Genomic DNA, 22,729 nt, shown 5'->3' on the forward strand with positions numbered 1-22,729 from the left:
AAATAAAAATGAGGCAGAGGTTTACCCGTTGGCCAATGGATTGATCTAAGCTTCTTTAGCACCAACTTAAAGCATATCAGTCCATAGAATTTGGGCAGGTTCTGAACCATTTTGGCAAGTCTAAATCTGGCAAAGCAGAACTTGCTCTGGATCAGGATCAATTGATGAGCTGAGGTGAGAAAGACACATAGTATAGAATATTATAGAAAAAAGGGTTTATTGCATTTCATGCATTTAAAAAAAAAACATGCATGGCTGAATTTTATATCATTACCCAATAAATTGCATTTGCATGTCCAAATCCCCATAAGTCATTCCAAAAAAGTTTGAGGCTAAATTTAATGCGTTTCGAAAATAGGTTCATGAAGGAAAAGCTGGATTTTTCCTGGTTTTTTTTTCCATATTTGGGAGCTGCAGGTAGCAGCACCTGGATTTGGGACATTAAAAAAAAAAAGAGGAATCCCTCTGCCCATTCTCCCTCTCTGTCTCTCTCTCAAACACACACACACACTGTATATATACATGTACACACTAACACACTTTCAGATTTAATGACAACAATGTGATATGCGAGATCAGGTGTGAAACAGGATAAAGATCTTCTGATTTCAAATGTAATGGACGGGAGAACAGAAAGGACACAGAAAAGATCCCAGACCATGGAGAAATGAGAAGGCCTTGCGCTGCCTGCAGAGCCCTCTATAAAATGGTCAAATTGGAACTATTGAGGAATTCAAAATGTTTAAAAGAAGAAATACATATATTGCATTGTAGTCAGTTCCTGTGGTATCCTCTCCTCCCAGCCAACGTAAGCAGTTGATGTAATGCCGAACACAACCCTTGACATCTTTCTATCAATGAAGACACATGGTGGGGAGGGAATGGACTAGTTAAAGGCTGCTTCTGGACTTGATCAGTGGGAACATGAATCAAGTCGCTATGAATTCCGCCACATCAGGAAAGCTTCCGGCCGGAGCTGATCAGTCTCCCGTGACCTGTGGCGCCTGTCCATCTGTTGTCTGATTGGTAGACTGGATGAACATGGGTTGGGTGATATCTTGACCAGCAGGCATAGTAACTTGTTGGATCTGGTAGAGTTGCTGGAAGGGAAGAAGCAAAGAGAAGCTTGTGAAACTGTTTCTGGTGGATCCTTTTAAGGCATGGCGTGCACTGCATCCTCAGATTCATTTACACACTGCTAGTGATACCGACAAACACTTTCTTCTATAATAGTCCTCGACCGAGAAAAACTCACAACTTTAATCAGTCCCCTGAACTGCCAGGGAGCATCCGAAGCATGAAACTCTAAGCTAGTTTTGTCTACTCCTTGCAGTAGATTATCATAATGACGATCAAACCTCAACTTTTTACTTTTACATAATAGTATAAACCAGCTATTTCTGTAACAACAAACCTATGTAATTGGTAAAGCCCAAAATCAAAGTTTCTTTTTTTTTCTCAAGCACAAAGTAGAAAAGCAGTTTCCAAGGAGAAACAAAAGTAATTGTGTTTTTCCTTTAATCAAAGCAGTCAGTTTGGCCATCTCCACTCCAAGCTAGTTCTCAATTAGTGGAACGAACTGATCGGGTAAATATTATGTAATCCACAGAACAATGTCTCTGGCTTCTTCCTATTAGGTCAACAACATTCCCACGAAACTGGTTTCCTTCAGGAGAAATTGACCATGCCAAGCTGCTTCAAGCAACCACCCCTTCACCCAGCCCCAATTGCAAAGACATATTATACCTGTCCATCGGTAAACTGGCTGAATTGCTGCTGCCCCTGTTGAACGTCTGTCTGCGCAATCTGGAAAGACATACATGGATGACATTTGCACCTCTGACCAAGAGGGAATCAGTGTTTAAAATAAATGCAAAAGAAGAACTGCGAAATATAAGAGACGCCTTGAATCTCTGGTCTGCTCTTTTTCCTGCGAACCCCTTTCAATTTGTGGTTTTCATTATTTATTTCCCAAAGAAATTTGCCTACCAATAGAAATAAATATCCCTTCAAAGGAGGTTCAAGACCCTGTCAAAAGTAACATTCCCCACATAGTTGGGGATAAAAGGATACGAGGGCGTGTGTGTGTGTGTGTGTGTTGGACCATTAGTGTTCTTTTTGCTGTTGCAATTGGGCGCAATACGCAAGCCATTTAGATAGTCTGTTGAGCAAGAAGTCCATTTGCAGATATAGCTGTGAACTTTTCCAAGTAAATGGCCTTCCATAAGCAAAGTCTGAAAGTCTATGACAATAGAAACTGCGCAACCGGGACACAAAGCCTTCTTGAGAAAAGAGAGGTATGTGTTAGGAAAAGCTAAGAGGAAAGGGAAGACAGACAGAGAAAAGCAATCCGATTTGATACTAATCAAGGCAGATCCCAGGCTGCAGACAATGAAGCATCAGATCCGAAAGAGGTGAAGGCTACTCTTAGCCAGGACCTAAACAAAAGTACTGCTTTTAATGAATACATTTAGCAGTTACTAAAAAAGGTTTTGCAAAGCAGGGGAAATTAGATACGGCGCCTGAACACAAAGAATGGCAACAGGAAGGCTGGCAGGTGGCTCAAACAGAAAAGCTGACCGACAACAAAGGCCTGGTGGTGGAAGGAACAGAGTTTCACTAAATTCGCTGAAAGTTGCATAAAGTTTTGAAATCAGAAAGAGATTTTGGATTCCAGCCTCCAAACACCAGGCCTTTTACCATACTGAAGTGTTTTAAAGTGTGGTTTCATTTTTAACCAACACAAGGCATTTAATGAGAATGGCGATGTCCGAGTGGAGGAGGGTTGTCAAAAAAGTCAAGATGTAGCTGCATCCGCCTTCTTTGACACTCCACAAGAGATGCCCCTGAAACAGGGTGTTTACCAAACAAAACATGATTTATATTTTTCACAGCCAAGCAAACATAAAAGGCCTTATGTCTGGGCAGATTTATGACAATAGTTCTGAGTCATAGATTTTGTCCTATTCCACATGCAAAGGAGCAGGGTTGATACAACTTCTCCAAATGGTTGAGGATTTCTTTTTTTAAAAAAAAGCAGGCGGAGGGGGGTTAGTAGTCAGCAGAAATACAAGATCAGAACTCCTCCCACCACCCCTGGTTTCAGTGGTTGTATCTGGAGAAATCAATCCCTTTCTCGAAGGGTCGCAGGTATTTTAACAGCTCTTCTCAAGAAATCCAGGAGGTCAGCTGATACCTGCTGCGTGTTGGCTGCAAGCGTCTGGATCTGGCCCTGGACTACCTGAGTTCCAGACACAGGCTGAGCTAAGCGGATATACTGCAGCTGGCCGGCGTTAAGTTGGACCTAGAAACAGCAGGAGGGAGAAAAAGGGGACACATGAAAGAGGTCACCTGAAAACAGAACTAGCCTCTCCTTTCCCAGACAGGCTTGGAAAGATTACACAGGAAGATGACATAATAAGACCAAAGATGAAACCATAAACACATGTGCTTGGGGTGGAAAAGTTGCTTCTTCCTGTTATCTTAATTTCCGATTCTCTTTTACATCAGCTGTAAGTGTAAATTTAAATTCACCTTTTGCTCTACAATCACAACTTTTGTTTTTATTTCTATAGTCTTCTGTATATTTTTTTTCGTTCATCAAAACCATAAATCCGAAGCTCAACAGTGTAGAGACTTCGAGATGAAATTAAGTGGAAACTTGAAAGAACCACCTAAGGTGCACATATCCATACTTCTTTTTCAAACCTGAAAGAACCCGACTTGGTTCCTAATTTTCTGATTAATGCAAATCCTGCCCCATTGTGACACTCTCCCAAAATTGTGCCGGCAAAATATGGTATCTAATCATTGATTTTCAGTGGCATAATGACATTTAAAAAAAAATGAAACAATGGCATTTAAAAACGTGAAAATGGACACATTAAATCTGATGTGTGCTTAAGGCAATGATTTTGATGCCAGGAATCTCAATCTACCCCCTCTGGTGATGTTATGGTGTCACTGCTGGATCTCCCAGGTTCGCTCTTTTGTGTTTTAAAAAGTGTAAAAATGCTTGCTCAGCTCTGTTTTAGAACAACCTCACAACATTTAGAAATAATTAACCTCCTGCCCGCCCTGCTGTATTTGTACAAAACACAATTATATTGTGCTCAGGACAGCATCTTTTAATCAAGGAACAGGTGGATAAGATCTTTAGACAATCTGTCATTGATGCTCCAAATTTCCTCGAGCAGAAATTACAACCCTTGGACCTCGTCCCTCCACTGACTTCTCTAACAACTGGGATTTTTTTTACCTCCCCAAATAACCAGTCCCTAAAGGCAAAGGGTAGCCCCCCATTGCAAATGCATACTTTCTGCAAGCGAAAGCTTCACAGCTGTCTTTCTGAAGGCACAGAAATATGCCCGCAGGGAGAAGAGCTGTTTGCAAGCAGAGGCCCTGGTTAGACTTTAACTAGAATAACTAACTTAAAATGGACAACGCAGGCATTAAGGGCTTCGACTTACTGCTCTGGTGCACACCACCATGGCGCTTCTGTCTGGGAAACCACTTGTTAAAGATAAGAGTGGAAAAGCTTGAAGGGGCAGTTTGCAGAGAGACCTTCAAAACCAGCCTGATTATGAAAATAAGCATGGAATGTTTTGCAAATATCTGTGCGGCCCTAGTGATTGTGTGACTTTCAAATATTAACTCAGAATATAATGTAAACCTGTTTCACAAGATGAGAATGAAGGAAGGGGAGAAAGAAAGTCGAGGAGCTGAGCGGATGAGTGTGGAGGGGAGAAATGGCTTCAGCAAAGGTTTGAACGAGCTGCTTTTTGGAGCGGTCTCTCTCTCTCTCTAGAAAGGAGGCGTCCAATCTTGGCAACTTTAAGGCCTGTAGCCTTCAACTCTAGCTAACTGGGGAAACCTGGGAATTAAAGTCCACAAGTCTTAAAGTTGCCAAGGCTGGACACCCCTGGCTCTAGAACTTGGCAGTCAAGATGCAGACCCCACACACGAACCTGAACCCAACCCAGCCAGCAAAAAAGGACTAGTGTGGATCACCCAGGAGTTTCTGCAGGAGAGGATACCAACATAGCCACCATATTTTTGCCATTCCCTGAGGACATATTGCAGCTGTCCACAACTCCCTTCTCGAATCAAGCCCAGGGCTTCTGTAACTTTTAGACCAATTTTGACTCTCACCGGTATCTGCTGTATTTCGCCCGTGTTGGTGATGATTTGCTGCATGACCTGCATAGTTGGCCCCGTCCCACTTTGCGCCGGCTGGGTTTGCCCCTGTGGCTGGGCCTGAACGATCTGCACCTGCTGCCCTTCCCCCACCTGCATGGTCACAGGAGTGGTCTGAAAGAAGAGAGGCACACAGGAGAAGATGGAGGACATCTCAGATACAATGATCAGCTACCACTTTGCAATCCTGCAACATGACCCGGACCAGACAACTCCTCTCTCACGAGGAAATGCTCCCCTCTGTTCAGTGTCACAATCTTTGAGACAGAAAAAGCTCAAGATAGCAGAAAAAAATAAAAAAATTCAGATGCTAATGCTCTGAAAGCAAAAGACTGTCCCTATTTCATTCTTTTAAAATTCAAATTATATCCTGTCCTTCCTTCAGTCTTTCAAGATGGCATCCAAGACACTGTTCCAATTTTTCCCCCTGAGAACAACATTGGCAAACAACAACAGTGGCCACACATCATCTACAGAGCTTCCACAGCCAAAGATGGATTTGAATGAAAAGGAAGCCTCAGTCTGACCTTGTAAAACAGGAGCAGACAGACTTGAATGTTCCAAAATGACTGTCAGCATTCATGAGGAGAGCACTGGTTTCTCCTCACTGGTGTACTTTAGATAGAGCCTATGGATCTGCTCCATTAACTAAATTGCAGGAGATGTGGACAACACATGGCCAGACAGATGTTGCTGGAACTCTAACTCCATGTTGTCCCAGCCAATATGACTGGGGAGGGAGAACAGGATCTGCAGCAAATACTGTCTTCTTTCTTTGCTTCTCACTTAAGAAGGCAGTGAGAAATCTGACCATACTTCCATTCCCATCTCCACCCTCATTGGGTAGAAGTCTAAGCAGTTGACTTGAGTCTTAATCTGCAGTTTTGCCAACAGGCTGGTCCTTATAACACATGAAGGGCAGCCTAAAACAGGGATGGGTATTTTGCGATTCAGCACACTGTAAGAATGCAACCACCGAATGTTGGGAGGACCCGGTCTATATATTAAGCCACAAGAACTTGGGGAGTTTTTTATTCGTTTGTTTGTCTGAATGCACCAAGATACCCCAATGTAGCATATTCCATTTTGTTCACTTTAACACGCTGCTTTGGTCTCCTTCCCGACGCAGAGAGCACCCGATACCCCTTTCCACCTGCTCTTCCAATTCAGTACGCAAGAGCCACGAAAGGCCTGCCTACCGACCTGCCCTTGTTGAGGCTGGGCAATGATAATCTGCCCAGGCTGGATTGTGGTAGTGGACGTGGTTGTCTGCTGGCCCGTCTGCTGGCCCTGGACCTGGACAGCTGCTGGCTGCTGGGCCAGAGTGAAGTAGTACTGGACGGGTTCTGCTGGAGTCACAGCCTGGCGGACCTCCTCCTACGCCAATGGAGAAGAAGGTGGTCAGATACGGTAAACTAAGCCTGAAACATGGATTGTAAGCAGAAATGCAAACAGGTATGGAAAAATTAGTATTAGAGGTATACAAATGTCAAGATTTCCTTCCCCCCCGACTAGTATTCTTTTTTGGACACTGCATATCAGCCAGATGTTCCGCCTGTTTTATTTTTTCCCATCTTGACAGAATATTCAGGTCTGGTGAATTTCCATTTCTTTCTTGAAAGACAAGCAGCATCCAAGAGTGAACAGGCCTGCTACTTTGGGGGAAAAGCTTTCCAGGCCAATGAAAGGAAGGAGGTATTATTAGCAGTGAAGCCAACGAGCTGATGAAGGATGCCATTTGCTTACTTAAAGTGAGATTTAAAGGGAGATTTGAAACTACAGGTAGTACTCAATTTACAACCATTCATTTAGCAATTGTTCCAAATTACAACGGCAGTGGGGAAAAAAGGTGATTTCTGAGTAGTCCTTGCATTTGCAACTATTCCCCACAATCACAAGATCAAAATTCGGGCACCTGGCAACCAGCATTTATTTATGATGGCTGTAGCATCCCAGGGACACGCGATCACCATTTGTGGCCTTCCCAGCCAGCTTCTCATGAGCAAAGTCAATGGGGGAAGTTGACCTGCTTAATGACTGTGGTTCTTGTGGTAGATTATGAAGGGAAACAATAAAATGCACTCACAGCACAGAAACAGGCAAGAATAACATCTTAGTACGATGATTATTGCAGTACAACTGGAGCAATTTTTATCTTAAGTGAACGCCAGGCATGTGGCTACCCAAACTCTCCAATCAAGACCTCACCCCACCTACCTTTCCTGGTTCTCCGCCTCCCTCCAAACGATGAGGGAACAGAACGTTGAGAGGACAGGCTTGGAGCCATGCGCAGGTACATCGAGTCCCGCAAGTCATAATGAGGAGTTACAACTTCCGAGAGGACCAGTCCATGCCAGGAGGCGTAAACAACCTTCTCCCAGCTACCACAAAGTCACAGCTGAGAGTGTAGGATGTTTACACACACTGCTACATGGCTAGGGTTAAATTGGTAAAACACACACGAGGGCTGCTGGCCAGTTAACATCCACCACCTCCTATGCGAAATGGCTGAGGCAAAAAAAATAGAAGGGTGGTGGGGACTAAATTCAGTCTTAGTGACTCATTGTTCAAAGGTGATGTTAAGATCTAGTTAGAAAAATTCAGTCCCACCTTCGAAGGTTTTAAATAGAAAATCCAGTAGGTTATTTTCTTCTTGAACTTTTTCAAAAAGACAGGTATAATTTTTATAATGTCCCTAAACTCAAGTACAATTTTTAACTATTTTAAAATCATTTGGCATTTGGAACGACTACTAAGTTTGAATGAATCAGAGCTTCAAAAGCACTACACAACTGTTGTTGTCTGGCCCACTTGCCAGCAACCATGTCAGTGGGCACGGCCAAGAGATCCTGCTGCCAAGAATGAATTCCATCAATAACACATAAGGATCTCTTGTGCAAAGTCACTGGCCTGCGTCAAAGCAGCTGACCCTGGACCTACAGGGTGGGAGAAAAATCTTTCTGGGAAAGAAAATCCCTTGCTGACTTTAGAAGAGTTGGAATTGTGCAGACAGAATGGAAGCTGACGAGAGTCGTTCCTCTTCCCTTTTATCTAAAACCAGATTCATGTTGCCACAAGACATGAGCACTAAACAAATTCCCATTTGGTCACTGAGCTGGAAAAGAGGGAAGCTGACATAATTGGCTTCCTGCATTTTTCAGGGCACCCTTAGACATGAGGTTAGGGCTCTGTTCACCATGAAAGAGGTAAGTGTGATGAGAAAGATCCAGCTGGTAAACCTATGCTAGAAAGCTCAAGGTTTTAAAGGTCACTGCAAGCAACTATGGATGGTTGTGGTTGACAAATCACTAAATCTAGCACAACGTGGAAAGTGTAGCTCAACACCACCTGGAGGACACCAAGCTGAAGGAAGATCCTTTACATAATGATTGGAAGAGGGTTATTTAATTTTTTTTTCCAAACTATATCAATCGTGACTGCTCCCTTCAACACATCAAGCAATCCAAGTGCTCTTCATATATTTCATCTCTCATCTCCTCCTGCAATACTGCAAGATTGGCCTCAGCTTCTTGAAAACTCACAGATCCTACGATGAACTGTTTTTAACTTTTCTTCCCCAAGATTCCAATGTGGATACTTTATACGTTTTTGTACAATAAGGAGTCAACCAGTATGTGGAAGCTCCTCATTTTAATTTTAAGCAGCTCTATTTTGTTTCCAAACTAAAACTTGACTAACAGGAGTGCCTATTAAGGAAATGACAGGCTGAAAACAAGAAGCAGCAGTCCAGGGCTGCCAAAATGGGAATCCAAACGCGTCTATCTACTTGATTGCAGTATGATTTTCGTCCAGAGCTCTGCAATGTACAATTCAGGAACATGATAAAAACATGATAAGGCAGTGCCACAATGGGCCAACGTATTTGTAGAACTCAGTGCAAAAAGAAAAAGAAAAAGAAAAAAAAAAAGCAAGACATCCACAAGCATCCAAAGTTGGCTTCATTAAATCTGTTTCATTAATCTAACCAATCACAGAGATGCAAAACTTAATCTAACCAATCACAGAGATGCAAAACTCTCTTTAGGTAGCTATAATTGTGATTTCTGGATTCCCCAAATAGCTACAAAAGATTATCTCACAAACACAAAATAGTCACAAAACATAAAACATTAACTTAAAAATTTTGCTATGGGCCAATTTAAAGTGGCCTGCAGTAGTTTCGTAAATTATAGAAAAATCCACAAAGAAAAAGGTTCCTTTTTCTTTGTGGATTTTTCTATAATTTACGAAACTATTGCAGGCCACTTTAAATTGGCCCATAGCAACATTTTTAAGTTGACACCTAAAGCTTCCTGGAAGATTTGGTAATAAGGACATGTGTTTCTTTTCTTCTTATTCAAGACCTCAAGTCAGTCTGTATGCAGACCTAAAGTTAACAGATGTCACTCTTTTTTATTTTATATTTCTGCATTGTTCTCCCTTTGTTAACTCAGCATAGATGCCTTATTTAATACTGCTCCGTAAGGACTTATATTTGTTATATCAGTAATGATATGTTTTTTTAATGAGCCAAGAATGCCATCTATTCAAAGCCACAGAGAATTACTTGAGTCTGCTCATGAAATCTGGAGTCCGGTAACCCTTGAAACTGCAGCCATTCCCACATGTGACCTCAAGGGACAACAGGAGGACAGATATACAACAGCGGCTTGCTTGTTCTATATTTGTCGTCAAGACTTCTCTGAAACCAAAGCAAGCCTGTCTTGGCATTTACCAAGGAGAGAAAGTGGAACAGACGTCAGAGCGCTGCTATCCACCCTGCTGCTGGGAACGTTCATACAGTGCAGCGTTGAAGAATGTTCCTCTCCCGCCCCGCTTTGTGGCACACCTGGATCCTTTAGGATCCTGCATGACTAGCAAACTACGCAGTGCCATTGAGCTTCTCGAGGAGACAGAAGCCTTAATCTAATCTACCTGCACAACACTGTTATTCTGCTGTGGCATAAGGAGATTTGCTATGTTTTTGAAGTACAGGTAGTCCTCAACATATGACAATTGGCTCCAACATTTCTGTTGTTAAGTGAGAAATTTGTTAAGTGAGTCTTGGCCCATTTTACGATTTCTCTTGCCACTTTTGTTAAGTGAATCACTGCAGTTAAATTAGTAACACGGAGGTGAAGTGAATCTGATTTCCCCATTGACTTTGCTTATCAGAAGGCTGAAGAAGGGGGTCACGTGATCCCCAAAACCTGAATCAGTTGCCAAGCCTTTGAATTTTGATCATGTGACCATGGGGATGCTGCAATGGTCATAAGTGTGAAAAAATGGTCATAAGTATCTGTTTTCAGTGGCGTCACTTAGTGAACTGTTGTAAGTTGAGGACTACCTGTATACTGTGCACTGTTATCAATGTCCAGAAATGCAGTTTCATTACAGGGCTCTTTGGAACATCAGTGTGACTCCCGATTTTATGTTTATGGAAGGAACAGTATAAAATAAAAACACCATCTAGCAAGGGTGGGAACCTTCCATTAACCCCCTCCCCTGCCATCCAAGCTGAGAACAACAGCTGAATAACATCTGGAAGACTGCAAGTTCCCCACTTCCAAAGTGAGGCCTCTTGAGGGACACTGCAAATGTATTTGTTATGTAGATATTTCTGCAAAGCCAGATACCCCTTCTCTGATCCTCCAGCTGGAAAGGTCTGCCTTGTTCTAAGTGGAGGGGAGATTTAAAGCCATGGAGAGCAAACACTATACTAGGATCAGTGTTCTTTTTACATCCTCCCTACAAAAATTCCAGACATATACTTGCTATACCAGCAGAAATAACATTTGGACAAGGCTTCTCTGTAGTCACTGAACGTCACAAGTGGAAGCTGATGTACAGACATGGGACTGTATTTCAGTGGCACTAAGCGGTTCTCTCCGCAATCTGGAAAGTCAACTTCCCCAACAGGCGGTTTCTCCATGGAATGTCTTAGATAAAGGACAGGGGCAAACTTCAGGCCTAAAAGATCTGCCCGGTTTTCTGTATGAACATCAAGACCCAGAATGTAAAGCAGGGACTGAAGAGCCAGATGTATGATTGGGATTCCAGAACTGGGTATTTTCTGAGTACACTTAGCAGTTCAAGAATTTGTTTTCAGTACAACAGTTAAAGCTCACAGGTTCCTCTCCCCAATCCTCCCACAACCACAACCCTACTCCTAGTTCCCCAATTTTCCCAGGCATTTTTGTACTTCAGTGACCTAATATAGGAGGAAGAAGTGTGTTTTATTTGTTGTTCCTGTGAGTCAGACGTCCTTGTTATCAGCCAAACTCCTCTCTGGAGATCTTCCAAGCATATCACCACTGCCATAAGAAGGCATGTTTTACTAAGAGGCAAAGGAAAGGGATCACATACGTTATCTTGAGGTCTCTGGAGGTAGTGTAAGCAGTAAATGCTATGACCATTATAGTTCAAAGAACATTTCGCATCCAACATTCTTCTGTATTCTAAGGCTGGTTTAACAGAAAGTAGTGACTGACTAGATTCCAAGTTTGGAGCCTTCTCTAGCCAGGTGTCAGCCAAGGGCAACTTTTCAATTTGAACCCATTCTGATTCAGCAGGATTGTGGCAGCCTGCCGCTGTAAACATCCGACTGAAAGCCTCTTTGAGCCTGCACAGCTTCCAGTCAAGGATGTTTACAGGGGCAACAACTGCCTGGATAGATTCACAATGGGACTCCCCCAGGATGATGGATTCCTTGGTGCAAGAAAATCATGGTATTTGCACGTGTTGGCTGATTCCACGTCAAATGTGCTGAAAGACTAGGAGTTCTAAGGAAGACGGGTGGCTCCCCATCCACATAATTCTCAGTTCAAGCAGGCACAGACTAAGTTAACTCTCTGGCTATCATTTGTCCAGTCCACTGGACAAGGTTTTTTGACCAGGCAAAATTCCAAATGGCTAATTGGAAAACGTGTCCTGTTTCTATGCACAAAGCAGAAACCTGTGACATCATGCACAGGTTATTGCTTATGTAACGGGAACCAGCTGGGTAGGCAAGCAAGGAGCCAGTTGTGAGGCCAGGGCAGGGATGGCATACACTGCATTTCAAATTTATCCTCAAGCTGCTTTGCACAATTCCTAAAACATTCAATCATCTGAGTCAAAAGCAGCAGCAATACCCCGTAACACTGAGATGAGAGCAAAAATAAATAAAAAATGGAAGGCTCTATATTAAATACAACTGGCAGACTAAACATAACTATGCTTGCTATATACACACATCTGAAAAGGGGAGGACTGCCAAAGCTGGAGGAATAAGCTGTTCCATTCCCAAGACCGAATGTAAAGTTTGGCAGGCCATTCAGGCCAGCTAAAGTTCAAACTGCATTCAACAAGTCCAACTGAATCCTGCATATAAATCTGGGCATTGTACAGATTTGACTAAGTAATGCTGGTAACACATTTGGCAGCTCCACAGGTGACTTTTAGCCAAGAGCATGGCTAAAAGTACCCTCTAGACTCTACAAACCCTCATGGGGAATTAAGACATACATATACAACAATGCTACAAGGAACTCCACATTCACCCAGAAGCCAACTTCACTAGTTTGCTGCAGCTGAACCCTAATCTAGTCTAGTCAGACTACAGAGAGGGAACACAAGGCTGCCTTCATACCTTCAGGGGAGCCAGGTTCAGTGGCTTTCAGAAGGATAACTGAAGAAGAAACAGGTTTATGCCCCTGTGCAGAGCTGATGTACCCCAAATTTGCAGTTCTACCTCTGTTTGAACTGCTTCCATTTCAGTTGGCCAGAGCACCATGTTCTATGGTCACCAGTGTTAGTTTTCTTGCAAGGACCTTCTATTGGTGTTTGCATCTTTTATCTCTTGTACTGTATGCTGTCTTTTTAGATTGCAAATCTAAGACACACGTTTTCTTGTATTTATTGGATCTATAATTTGCTCCAGGGGGCTTCTTGTCTGGGGAATAAGATATAAATCCACCTAATGTCCCAGAAATCATGGTACAGAAATCAGATGGAACCTGAGTACTATCAAATAGGATTTTAGCTTGGTTTACACAAAATATTTACACATCTTGAGAGGAGAAAGAACTTTCTGACCGCATAGAACAGTCCACACATTCTTTTTCATGGATAAAATTACATTTTGGTCCGTGCTGATCTGTTTGCTAACGTCTTAATCAAGAAGAAAAGCTTTTTTCTCTCTCTCATTAATTTCCACTGACCGTGATAACATCACAAAGTTACAGTTAATCTGATTTGGGCATGTTACATCATCATGAAGGGCAAACAAAGCACGTTCCTTCTGGACTGATCAGGTCCAGGTGCAGACATATAAAGAGAACACACATGCACGGATTCTCTTTCACCCTCACCTGCCGCTTTGGAGGTTTCAGTTCATCCCTTGGAACGATGTCAATGAGAAAGTCGAACTGATCAAACTTTGTGATGGCCATAGCAATATCATTTCTCTGTAACAAAAAAGGAAGCGCAAGTAACATCTGGTTTCTGTAACTCTAGCTGAACGAATGCTGTTGACACTGGCCTTAATCAGCTTAACAAGAAAGGTAGAGAGAACAAAAGGTGACGAAGATGACATCAAATCTTAACAACCTGAAGATATACTAAAATATTTGACAGGAAGACTATTTTCAAACTTCCCAGCTCTCTGATGTTTATGTAATGCTTTGCATTATGCAAAGTTACTTTTGCACAGATATGAAACATTTTCAGTTGCACTCAGACAGTAGTCCTCAACTTGCAACCAGTTGCTTAACCACTGAAGTCACGACAGACCTCCCCAGAGGTATTTAAAGCAGAGTACTGAAGTTGTGAAGGCTGCTCCCAAATAATCATGTGACTGCATTTGGGGCACTTGACTCGCATTTACAGCTGTTTGCAGGGTCCCATCATCCCACAACTGCTTTTTACAATGTTTTTGCTGAAAACTGACATTTACTTGCAGTTTTCATCCTCTTTATGACCAACATAACTTACAATTGTAATGGGCAGGGTCCATTATGGTTGTAAGCAGGGGTGGGATTCAAATTTCTTAACAACCGGTTCTGTGGGTGTGGCCTAATTTGTGGGTGTGGCTTGGTGGTCATGTGACTGGTGGGTGTGGCTTGGTGGTCACGTGACTGGCTGGGCATTGTATGTAAATATTATAAATATTGATGTAAATATTGATTTTTTTTATTAAAAAAGAGCAACTTTTAAACAATGGTTGCAATGGCTGGGAATTTCAGGAAGCTGCATGTTCATTTATTATAATATGTATGCCACTTATTCATTGGACAGGCAATTTCACTTCACTTTTTTCTTAATTACTGCAAAAAACATATTCCAGGGCTCTTTATTCTTCAAAGCCATGTCATACAAACTTTCTCTTTTGTGTGTGCCTTCAAGTCAATCCTGACATCTTCCTGGAAACATCCCTGCAGTTTTCTTGGCAAGATTTCAGAAAGGATTTGCCACTGCCTTCTTCCTAGGGCTAGTGAAACAGCGAGCGGGCCAAGGTCACCCAGCTGGCTTTGGGCCTAAGGTGGGACCAGGCACTAGGGTAAGGTGGGACTACAATTCAGCCCCCTTGTTTCAAGCCTGATGCCTTAACCACTACACCAAAATGGCTCCTAAGGAATCTATCTGGAGCTTAAACACACAGATAATTTCTTAATATGAAACAACCTGGGGCATATGTTTCTAAAATCTACTTTACATTGGATTCCACAATGTGAAAGCCTCTCAACATCCATGGCAATGGATGGAAGAGGGAGAGCAAGGACGGTTCTCTACGCCCGCACGGAGCGCCAGACTATGGCGGAGGAGAGCGGTCAACGGGCCGCTTCGAGCACCAGCATCCCACCAAACAAACTCTTCTCCTGCAAGCCGACTCCAACCGCACATGTCCGCCGTGGAATTCTTAGCCTTCGCCTTGGTCTTCCCCTGTGACCCACTCAGAGCGATGGTCAGGTTGTTTTCCTGACCATCGCTAGCATCAGCAAAAACCATCGCTCCCAGTGGGTCGCTGGGGAAGGCCAAGGCGAAGGCTAAGAATTCCACATATAAAAGCGCACGCGCGCGCACACACACACACACACACACACACACACACACACAACAAGGGATTCAACCAGGTTGCTTTTCTGCTGCCCAGGAGCAAAAGGCAGGCAGCAATGCTGCCTGGGAGGCAATAGCAGGCTGCAGGCATGTCACGCATGTGCAATAGGGACTGACTGGGCAGGAAGCGGAGAAGCAGGCGGAGAGGGGCCGGGCCAGCCAGGGGGCCATTTTACCAGTTCTCCGAACTACTGGGAGCCCTAACATCCGGTTCTATAGAACCAGACAGAACCGGTAGAATCCCAGCCCTGGTTATAAGTTGAAGACTACTTGTAACACGTAGATGTTGTTTGTTGTTTGTAAAACTTATAGGCTGCCTACCTTACCTCAAAGTGACTCTGGGTAATTTGAAATCCCTGTATCTTTTCTACAGCATGCTGGACTACTACTCTTGATCTAGAACTGGAGGCGTGAAGGCTCTCCCATGGCAAAGGGAAGATCAACCTGCCCTCAAATGGAGATTCTCGGTCATCCAGGTAACGGTTGTGCCAAAGGTGCTTTTTCAAGAGGTAATTTCCAAAAAGCCCAGTTGCCTCCTGAAAAAGCACCTTTGGGACAACCTGCCGTCATCCACTAGCCAGAGCAGGAAATAATTACAGTTTGCAGAGAGTTGGCTTTACCCTTTCTAGTCAAAAACAACAACTATTTCAAACTTAAACAAGATGACTCTACGCAATGGCAAGAGAAGGCATTTCCGGTCCAATACTACCGTTTCTCCCTGCTGCCTCTATGTTGTGGCTGTTAGATTATGAGGCTACAGCAGAGACTGTGTTATCTTTTACAGTCTGCATGACATTTATTAAGCAGTTAAACATTTCTAATAGCTTAGCAATAACACCACTAATAATTCCAAAATGAATGAATGCTGTAAAGCATCCACTAAGAAAAATGGCCGTTAATGTTATTTCTCATCTGCTTTTAATTAATGTTCTGAATGCTTCATTTTCCCCTGTATGAAACAGGGAGCTCAAGAATCTCAGTTTTCATTTTTCCCTTTATACAAGGAATAGGCAATGTTGGGGTGGCAAGCTAATATTTTGCAGGACGGCATGGACTACTTAAAGCATTGGAATTCTTTGTTTTCAACTGTAATTAATTCTTCAAGCCTGTTAATACAATTTCTGTGCGGTTCTCATTTCAAGTATTATAAACCATGCTGTCAGCCTTCAGCAAACAAGGCTATTGTGCCACAAAAGGGGAGGCTAAGATAGCCCACCCTTGTTTTATTCCAAAATACCAACACTTAACTGTTGCAAACACCTCTTGGGAAAGGCGAAAGATGGGAATAAGGGACATTTGAAATGCCTGCGGCTGATGCCCATTGTCATGATACAACATAGTCTTACCCATTTCAAAGGTAGGGTAAAGCAAGGTCATCCTAAATTTGTGGCATGAAACAGACCAGTATTCTTTAAACGGGGCAACTTTTAAGACATGTGAACTTCAACTCCCAGAATTTCCCAACCAGCATGTTGGGGAACTCTGGGAGTTGAAATTCACACAGCTTAAACTTGCCAAGGTTGAAAAACCCTGCACTGAACACCACCCATCCTGTAATGTGTTTCACAATCTAGCTCAAGAGAAGAAAATTTGAATATGCTGGTTGAAAGAAAAAAAGGAGGATTGTCAATTTGCTGGCTTGCAAGACTTGCTGAGGTAAAATAGTCCACCAAGACTCTTGAAATGGTGACATATTGGAATGTAGGCTTTTTCCTCTCCTCTTGTAATTGTCTGCTGACTTGCAAAGCGCGAGAAGTTTTGGGGGCAGAGGAGTAAATAGTAACCAGTTGGTTTCAGTGCTCAGCTATCAGTTAGACATTTCTAGAGCAGCAGTAACAACAACAGGCCATCCAGGATCCATCATGGGGTAGCATAGGGCTCTTCTTTTCCTTTTTATGCCTTGGGAGCATCTTGTCCCAGAGCAAATGGCCAGTGCTGCTTTTTTTCAGTATTTGTTTATTGATCAAATTTATTTGCCGACCATCTCGCAGCTCAGGCGACTGTGAGCAACTTACACCAAGATAAAACTAATTCTCGTTGATTATAAACATGGACTAAAATTACAAAAATTAAAACAAGCTGAAACAAGTTTTACACCTGCACTGTGGAATCATTTCAGTAGTCACATTACAGGAGAGATGGATGGCATAAAAATTAATTAATAAATAAAAAGATATTCAACGTTTGCAATCTCCAATAAAGCTATGTGCAAATAAGTCACAGGAAGCATTTGATAAAACACACACACACACAACCCCCCCATTCTCCCTTCAGAAGCATCACTGCCACATCTGTTGCAACTTTCTGAGATGTGCTAAAAAGAGTGGGGGGAAGGAGAGGAGAGGAGAGAAAGAACGAGAAGAAGGGGTGGAATCCTCCTTCTGGTACAAAAATGTCACCTACGCCTCTTCTAGAGCAATTCATACATGAATATAAATATTGAATATTGAATGAACGCTCAATGAATACTGAAGCCAATGCTCAAAAGATCAAAAGAGACGTCGCTGGTGTCCCATTGCTCCATCCTCCCGCTTCCCCCCATGGGATGCTGGACATGTGTCTGCAGAGACCTAGAAATAGAAACTGAAAGAAGAGTTAAGCTCTTGTTAGATGCTTTTTACTGTCAACTGGCTTTGCAAGGGAGATGCTATCATTAGGCATTTGCCTACCAAGACTGACTAGTAAAGATCTTAATACAATCTATTCTTGCTTCAATCTAGGCTCCCACCCCCAAAGCAGGAACAGGCAAACAAAGTAAAGGAGACAGCATAATGTCAGGGTGATAAGCAGCCTTTTACCTGCAAAGTCCTGCGTTTGTTGTCTTCTGTGTGTATCCAAGCTCGCAGTGTCAACTCCGTGATGAATATCTGAGCAGCCTTGGCAAACAGAACAGGGGCTTCTGCGCTTATCATCTACAGAAATGAGGGTGCATTTAATCTACTGACTGTATCAAAAGAACACAATTACAGGACCCTGTGTTACCCCCCACCTACGAACACACCCACCCAAAAAGCTTTCTTTGGGATGAGTGAGAGCTATTACTTACATATCTTGGAAAATAAAGTATAAATATACTTTATCTTCCAAGAAGATCAAAATGATGCATATGGAAATTATTCCTTTGGTCCTCACAGCAACCCCAAAAGGTCAGATAGACGGAATTAGAGGCTAGTTCAAGGTTACTTGTTGACTGTTTTGGATTAATTGAAAATTTTACCTGAAATTCCCTAGGTTTTGCCACCCTGTCAAAGGTTGCCTTCCGGATATGTTAGGATTGAAACATGCCATTTTCCAGCCAGAGAATTCAAGATTTTGAACCTCAAGGGATACAAATATGAAAGGGCTTCATCTCCAGGCCTTGCCTCAAGCCCAAGAAGGTGACAGAGAAGACAAATGTGCATGTCTTTCCGTTTAAGAACAAGCATACAACAGAGAAAGAAAGAAAGAAAGAAAGAAAGAAAGGAAGGAAGGAAGGAAGGAAGGAAGGAAGGAAGGATGGAAGGAAGGAAGGAAGGAAGGAAGGAAGGAAGGAAGGAAGGAAGAAAGAAAGAAAGAAAGAAAGAAAGAAAGAAAGAAAGAAAGAAAGAAAGAAAGAAAGAAAGAAAGAAAGAAAGAAAGAAAGCAAGCAGAAGTTTGTTCTTGGCCTCTGGATGTTTCATTACCAAACTAGGTAACATCTTCAGTGGGGTTTTGGCCAAAGTGTCTTCTTTGTTTATATAGGTCCTGGGTGGTCAGTTGGTCTTGTGACTTACCAACTTTGATAACGAAACATCTGGGAGCCAAGCAGCAAGCTCAGAGCACAAATCTCTGCCTAAATCTACAACCCAAGCTACAAATATTATCTACAATTTCCAAATAAGAACAAGCATGGCATGGTCCAAGCCTTTGGCAAAGACTAACAGCTTCTTCCTGGTTAGTCCTCACACAGGAAATGTCTCTCTTAATTTTGACTGCACTGCTGGCCTCAGTGAACTTCTTGTTCTTCTCAGGCTACAATCCCAAATAACAAATAATGCTGTCATATAAAAGCACCTTGATCCTGGAATTTTAATCAGTAAAATATATTTATGAAGTAATATTATCATTCTGCAGTATAAAGCATGGTGAACCTTGTTTTGAGATGCTTTTCAGAAGAAGCATTTTCTCTAGTGAGTTAAGTTCCTTCAAAGGTTATACTAAGCATCTAAGAGTTTTTATGTATTCTTGTTTAAAAAAAGTCTGCTGTCCATTATTTTTAAGTGGTCACAGAACCTTTTAAACAAAATATTTTTAATGAAATAATGGACTAAACGTTGATCCCTTAGGTTTTAAGATGGAAGTGAAAATGATCTCATCTGATATTTTAAGAAACCTGTTTTCAGGAACTTCTTTGAAGAATTCTAGTTTTGCACTGAAGAGTAGACATCAAACATGTGCAGCCTTTGAAATCAACCTTGGCTCAATCTGTAATTCCTTAGAAATGGGACAATATTTCACACACAGCTTACTTCCCAGACAGCCATGTCTATATACAAAGCCTGGCCAATTCTCAAAAGGAATAGGGCAAACATCACTTGGTTTTCCAGCATTAGCCTGTTGAGGAAGAGAAGCTGCAGTTTTTACTTCAAGTCTGAACAATGGTCCATGCAACCAGATTCAATGTCTACATAAAAGAGGAGAAATTGTTCCAAGGAACCATAGGTCATCTGCAAAGAAAGTTAAGAGAGGCACAGAGACCAAGATAAAATATATATATCACTATCAAATGCGCCTGTCAGGTGAATCTGTTTTTAATCAACTGGAACAATTTCAAAAGTGCCCTGATCCAAACCAATGAAGATTTTCACCTTTGCAAGGGTGTCAGTTTCAGTGACCCTATTCCCATCCTGTGAGAACTACAATCAGCCTGGAGGAACCTAATCCTGATACTAAGAGGGGGGAGGAAGAGAAGAGAAAGAGTGAGAGAGCGAGAGAAGGAAGGGAAACTGGACTAAGTTTGCTGTTGCAGGTTAAAGAGTAAGATCAAGATAACATGGCTTTTATAAGGTGTAATGGACACTAGGCTGTTTTAAAGAAGTTTACTTATATTCAGAAATGAATATCAAAGGGAATCTACAATTAGAAACTTGTTTACTATGGCATGTCAGTTGCTGGGAACAGCAACAATCAAAGAATGCTCTTATTGTAGACTTCTTAGGGGATCTCACCAGTACTGGCACTTGTAATGACTGGTGGTGCTTCTGATCAATCCAGCAATTCCCCAGATGCGCCAAAAAGTTATGATTTAAACAATGTCCATCATTCTACTTTAATAGCAAATAACAATAGCATATCCACCTAGCATACTACATTGTGTTTCAGCTATATGAGCCGTGGTGGCACAGTAGTTAGAATGCAAGTATTGCAGGCTGCCAGCAGTTTGAGTTTCACCAGGCTCAAGGTTGACTCAGCCTTCCATCCTTCCGAGGTAGGTAAAATGAGGACCCAGATTGTTGGGGGCAATAGGCTGATCCTATGAACCGCTTAGAGCAGGCTGTAAAGTACTATATAAGTCTAAATGCTATTGCTATATTGCAAACACAGGGCTTTCCCTTTGATACATATATGCAGAGAGAGAAAAGAGAGAACGAGAATACAGGGAGAAAGCAACTTCTTCCTTTCCAGAAAACAAGTGGAAAATCAAACTGGAAAAGCGAAACATGAACTAAAATGGAAACTCACTCTCTTCAAACTAAAGTACAATCCTCACTTGGTACCCCACCTATCTCCCTCCCCCACCCAGCTGCCACTGCCCACTCTGTACTGCATCTTAAGTTTCTATTCAACTCCAAGCCAGTCTATGTTTAGTTTCTAATTTGAAAATAGACAAGTCTCCAGGGAAGTATGCAGGGAAGTCCAATATGCTTAGAACAAATTTTAGGGGTTTACATTTAAACGTTTTTTTTTTACCTTCACATCTTCATCTAGTTTCATGATCTTCTTAATGCGTGCCAATGGGAGCTCCTGAACTCTGAAGTCTTTCTGCGAAGAGTAACATAAGAGAAGCCTGACATTATTCCCCCAAACCTATAGTCAGTAAAGGATGAGACAGCTATCCAACAGTTATGGTGCAGAATATTGCACAAACCTTCCCAAGATATGATGAGGTCTTGTGTGTTGCTCTCCCTACTCTTTTTCATTAGTGATCCACTGTTAAAATTAGGCAAGTGGATCTCAGGACTGCAAAGAACAGCATGATTTGCTGCAACACAATCAAACTCTTCAGAGATGCTTGGGTAAATATACAACCAGATAGATTGGTAAGGGTTTCCATGGATGTTCAACCCGAAGTCTGTTTTACACTGAAATCTATTAAAATATACGTTGGCAACCATCCAGCTAAACAAACTTATCTTGACAATTCCTTGTCATTCTTTTCCCAAATTAGGTAAACTCCATAACCTTCAAGCGCCTGTACCAGCTCAGGAAACTTCATGTCTCACAGACAGATCTGTGCAATTAAAATTTCAATCTTTTTCTTTCCCCAGAATGAAAATATGTAGCATAACCCAAGGTCTGATACCACAGAGTCAATCATGCTTGAACAAATAACATTCTGCCCATTTTTCCCCTAAATGTTAGAAGGAAAACACCACTTCAAAAGTCTGTGGGTAAATATTGAGCGCACAGAAAAAGCAACTGCTTTTTTGCTGATACTTACCAAGGTAATTGGCATAGGGCTAGCCTATTCCTTCCAACTGCAGCAACTCAAAATGCAGAAACCTCACTTAAGTAGCATAAGCAGACCAGAGTCAAAATACAATAAAATTCAGTTCCCGCTTTAAACCACTCCCAGAATAACTAAAGTGAGGATAGGCTGAGAAGGATATATGCCAGTTTGAGCTCAGCTTAGGTTCAGCTTTTCCTGTTCTTTTTTGTGTGTGTATTCTAGGAGGGGATTAAAAGCCATCATTTTGTATTTTTAGCCATTTTTGGCCTTCGCCTCTAGCGGTGAAAATATACAAGAAGAGTGTCAGAAGGAAGAGCTTGGTTCTTATCATTTCCGTTTTTAACAAGGACCACATCAGTAAAAATTAACAGGTAGGGAAGGTCATATTACAGTAGGGCCAAAATTCTGGAAACCTTTTGGGAAAAGTGTATTTTTGAACTTTGATGGCTAATATTTTTGAACTTTGATGGTTTTTTAGTAGAACTATAAAATTATATATCAATGGAAAAATAATTTAATCAAGAATGCAACAAAGTTTGTTCAATTATCTGTATTCTATGAAAAGTTATAGCCAAATAATCAGAAAAAGGAAGCACAACTTGCTTAGGTTGATATCAGGTAGCTTTCCTTCATCTGATTGTAGCCAATGAGCATGAGTGTTTAGAGAGCCAATCAGGTGTCATCTTGTTTTGGCAATGAGCCAATCAGATCACAGTAGGATTCAGTTATTAATGTCATGTATTGAAGCCG

The 22,729-nt window shown here is 42.0% G+C and overlaps 1 protein-coding gene across 4 annotated transcripts in view; it reads right to left on the reverse strand.

The window, feature by feature from the left end:
• Nucleotides 1-200: 200 nt before the first annotated feature.
• Nucleotides 201-22,729, reverse strand: part of NFYC (nuclear transcription factor Y subunit gamma) — a 58,437-nt gene continuing 35,908 nt past the window's right edge. For all 4 annotated transcript variants that reach the window (XM_026702692.2, XM_087939559.1, XM_087939561.1 and 1 more), the window contains exons 3-10: nt 21,220-21,291; nt 18,090-18,203; nt 13,548-13,643; nt 6,400-6,573; nt 5,152-5,310; nt 3,197-3,304; nt 1,747-1,806; nt 201-1,100 (exon numbers count right to left, since the gene is read on the reverse strand). In XM_026702692.2, coding sequence (XP_026558477.1) covers nt 981-1,100; nt 1,747-1,806; nt 3,197-3,304; nt 5,152-5,310; nt 6,400-6,573; nt 13,548-13,643; nt 18,090-18,203; nt 21,220-21,291 — 903 coding nt within the window. In that variant the 3' untranslated portion in view covers nt 201-980. The remainder of the gene's footprint in view (nt 1,101-1,746; nt 1,807-3,196; nt 3,305-5,151; nt 5,311-6,399; nt 6,574-13,547; nt 13,644-18,089; nt 18,204-21,219; nt 21,292-22,729) is intronic.

This window comes from Pseudonaja textilis, chromosome 10 (genome assembly GCF_049901715.1).
Source record: "Pseudonaja textilis isolate UNSWEBS1 chromosome 10, rPseTex1.2, whole genome shotgun sequence".
Lineage (NCBI taxonomy): Eukaryota > Metazoa > Chordata > Lepidosauria > Squamata > Elapidae > Pseudonaja > Pseudonaja textilis.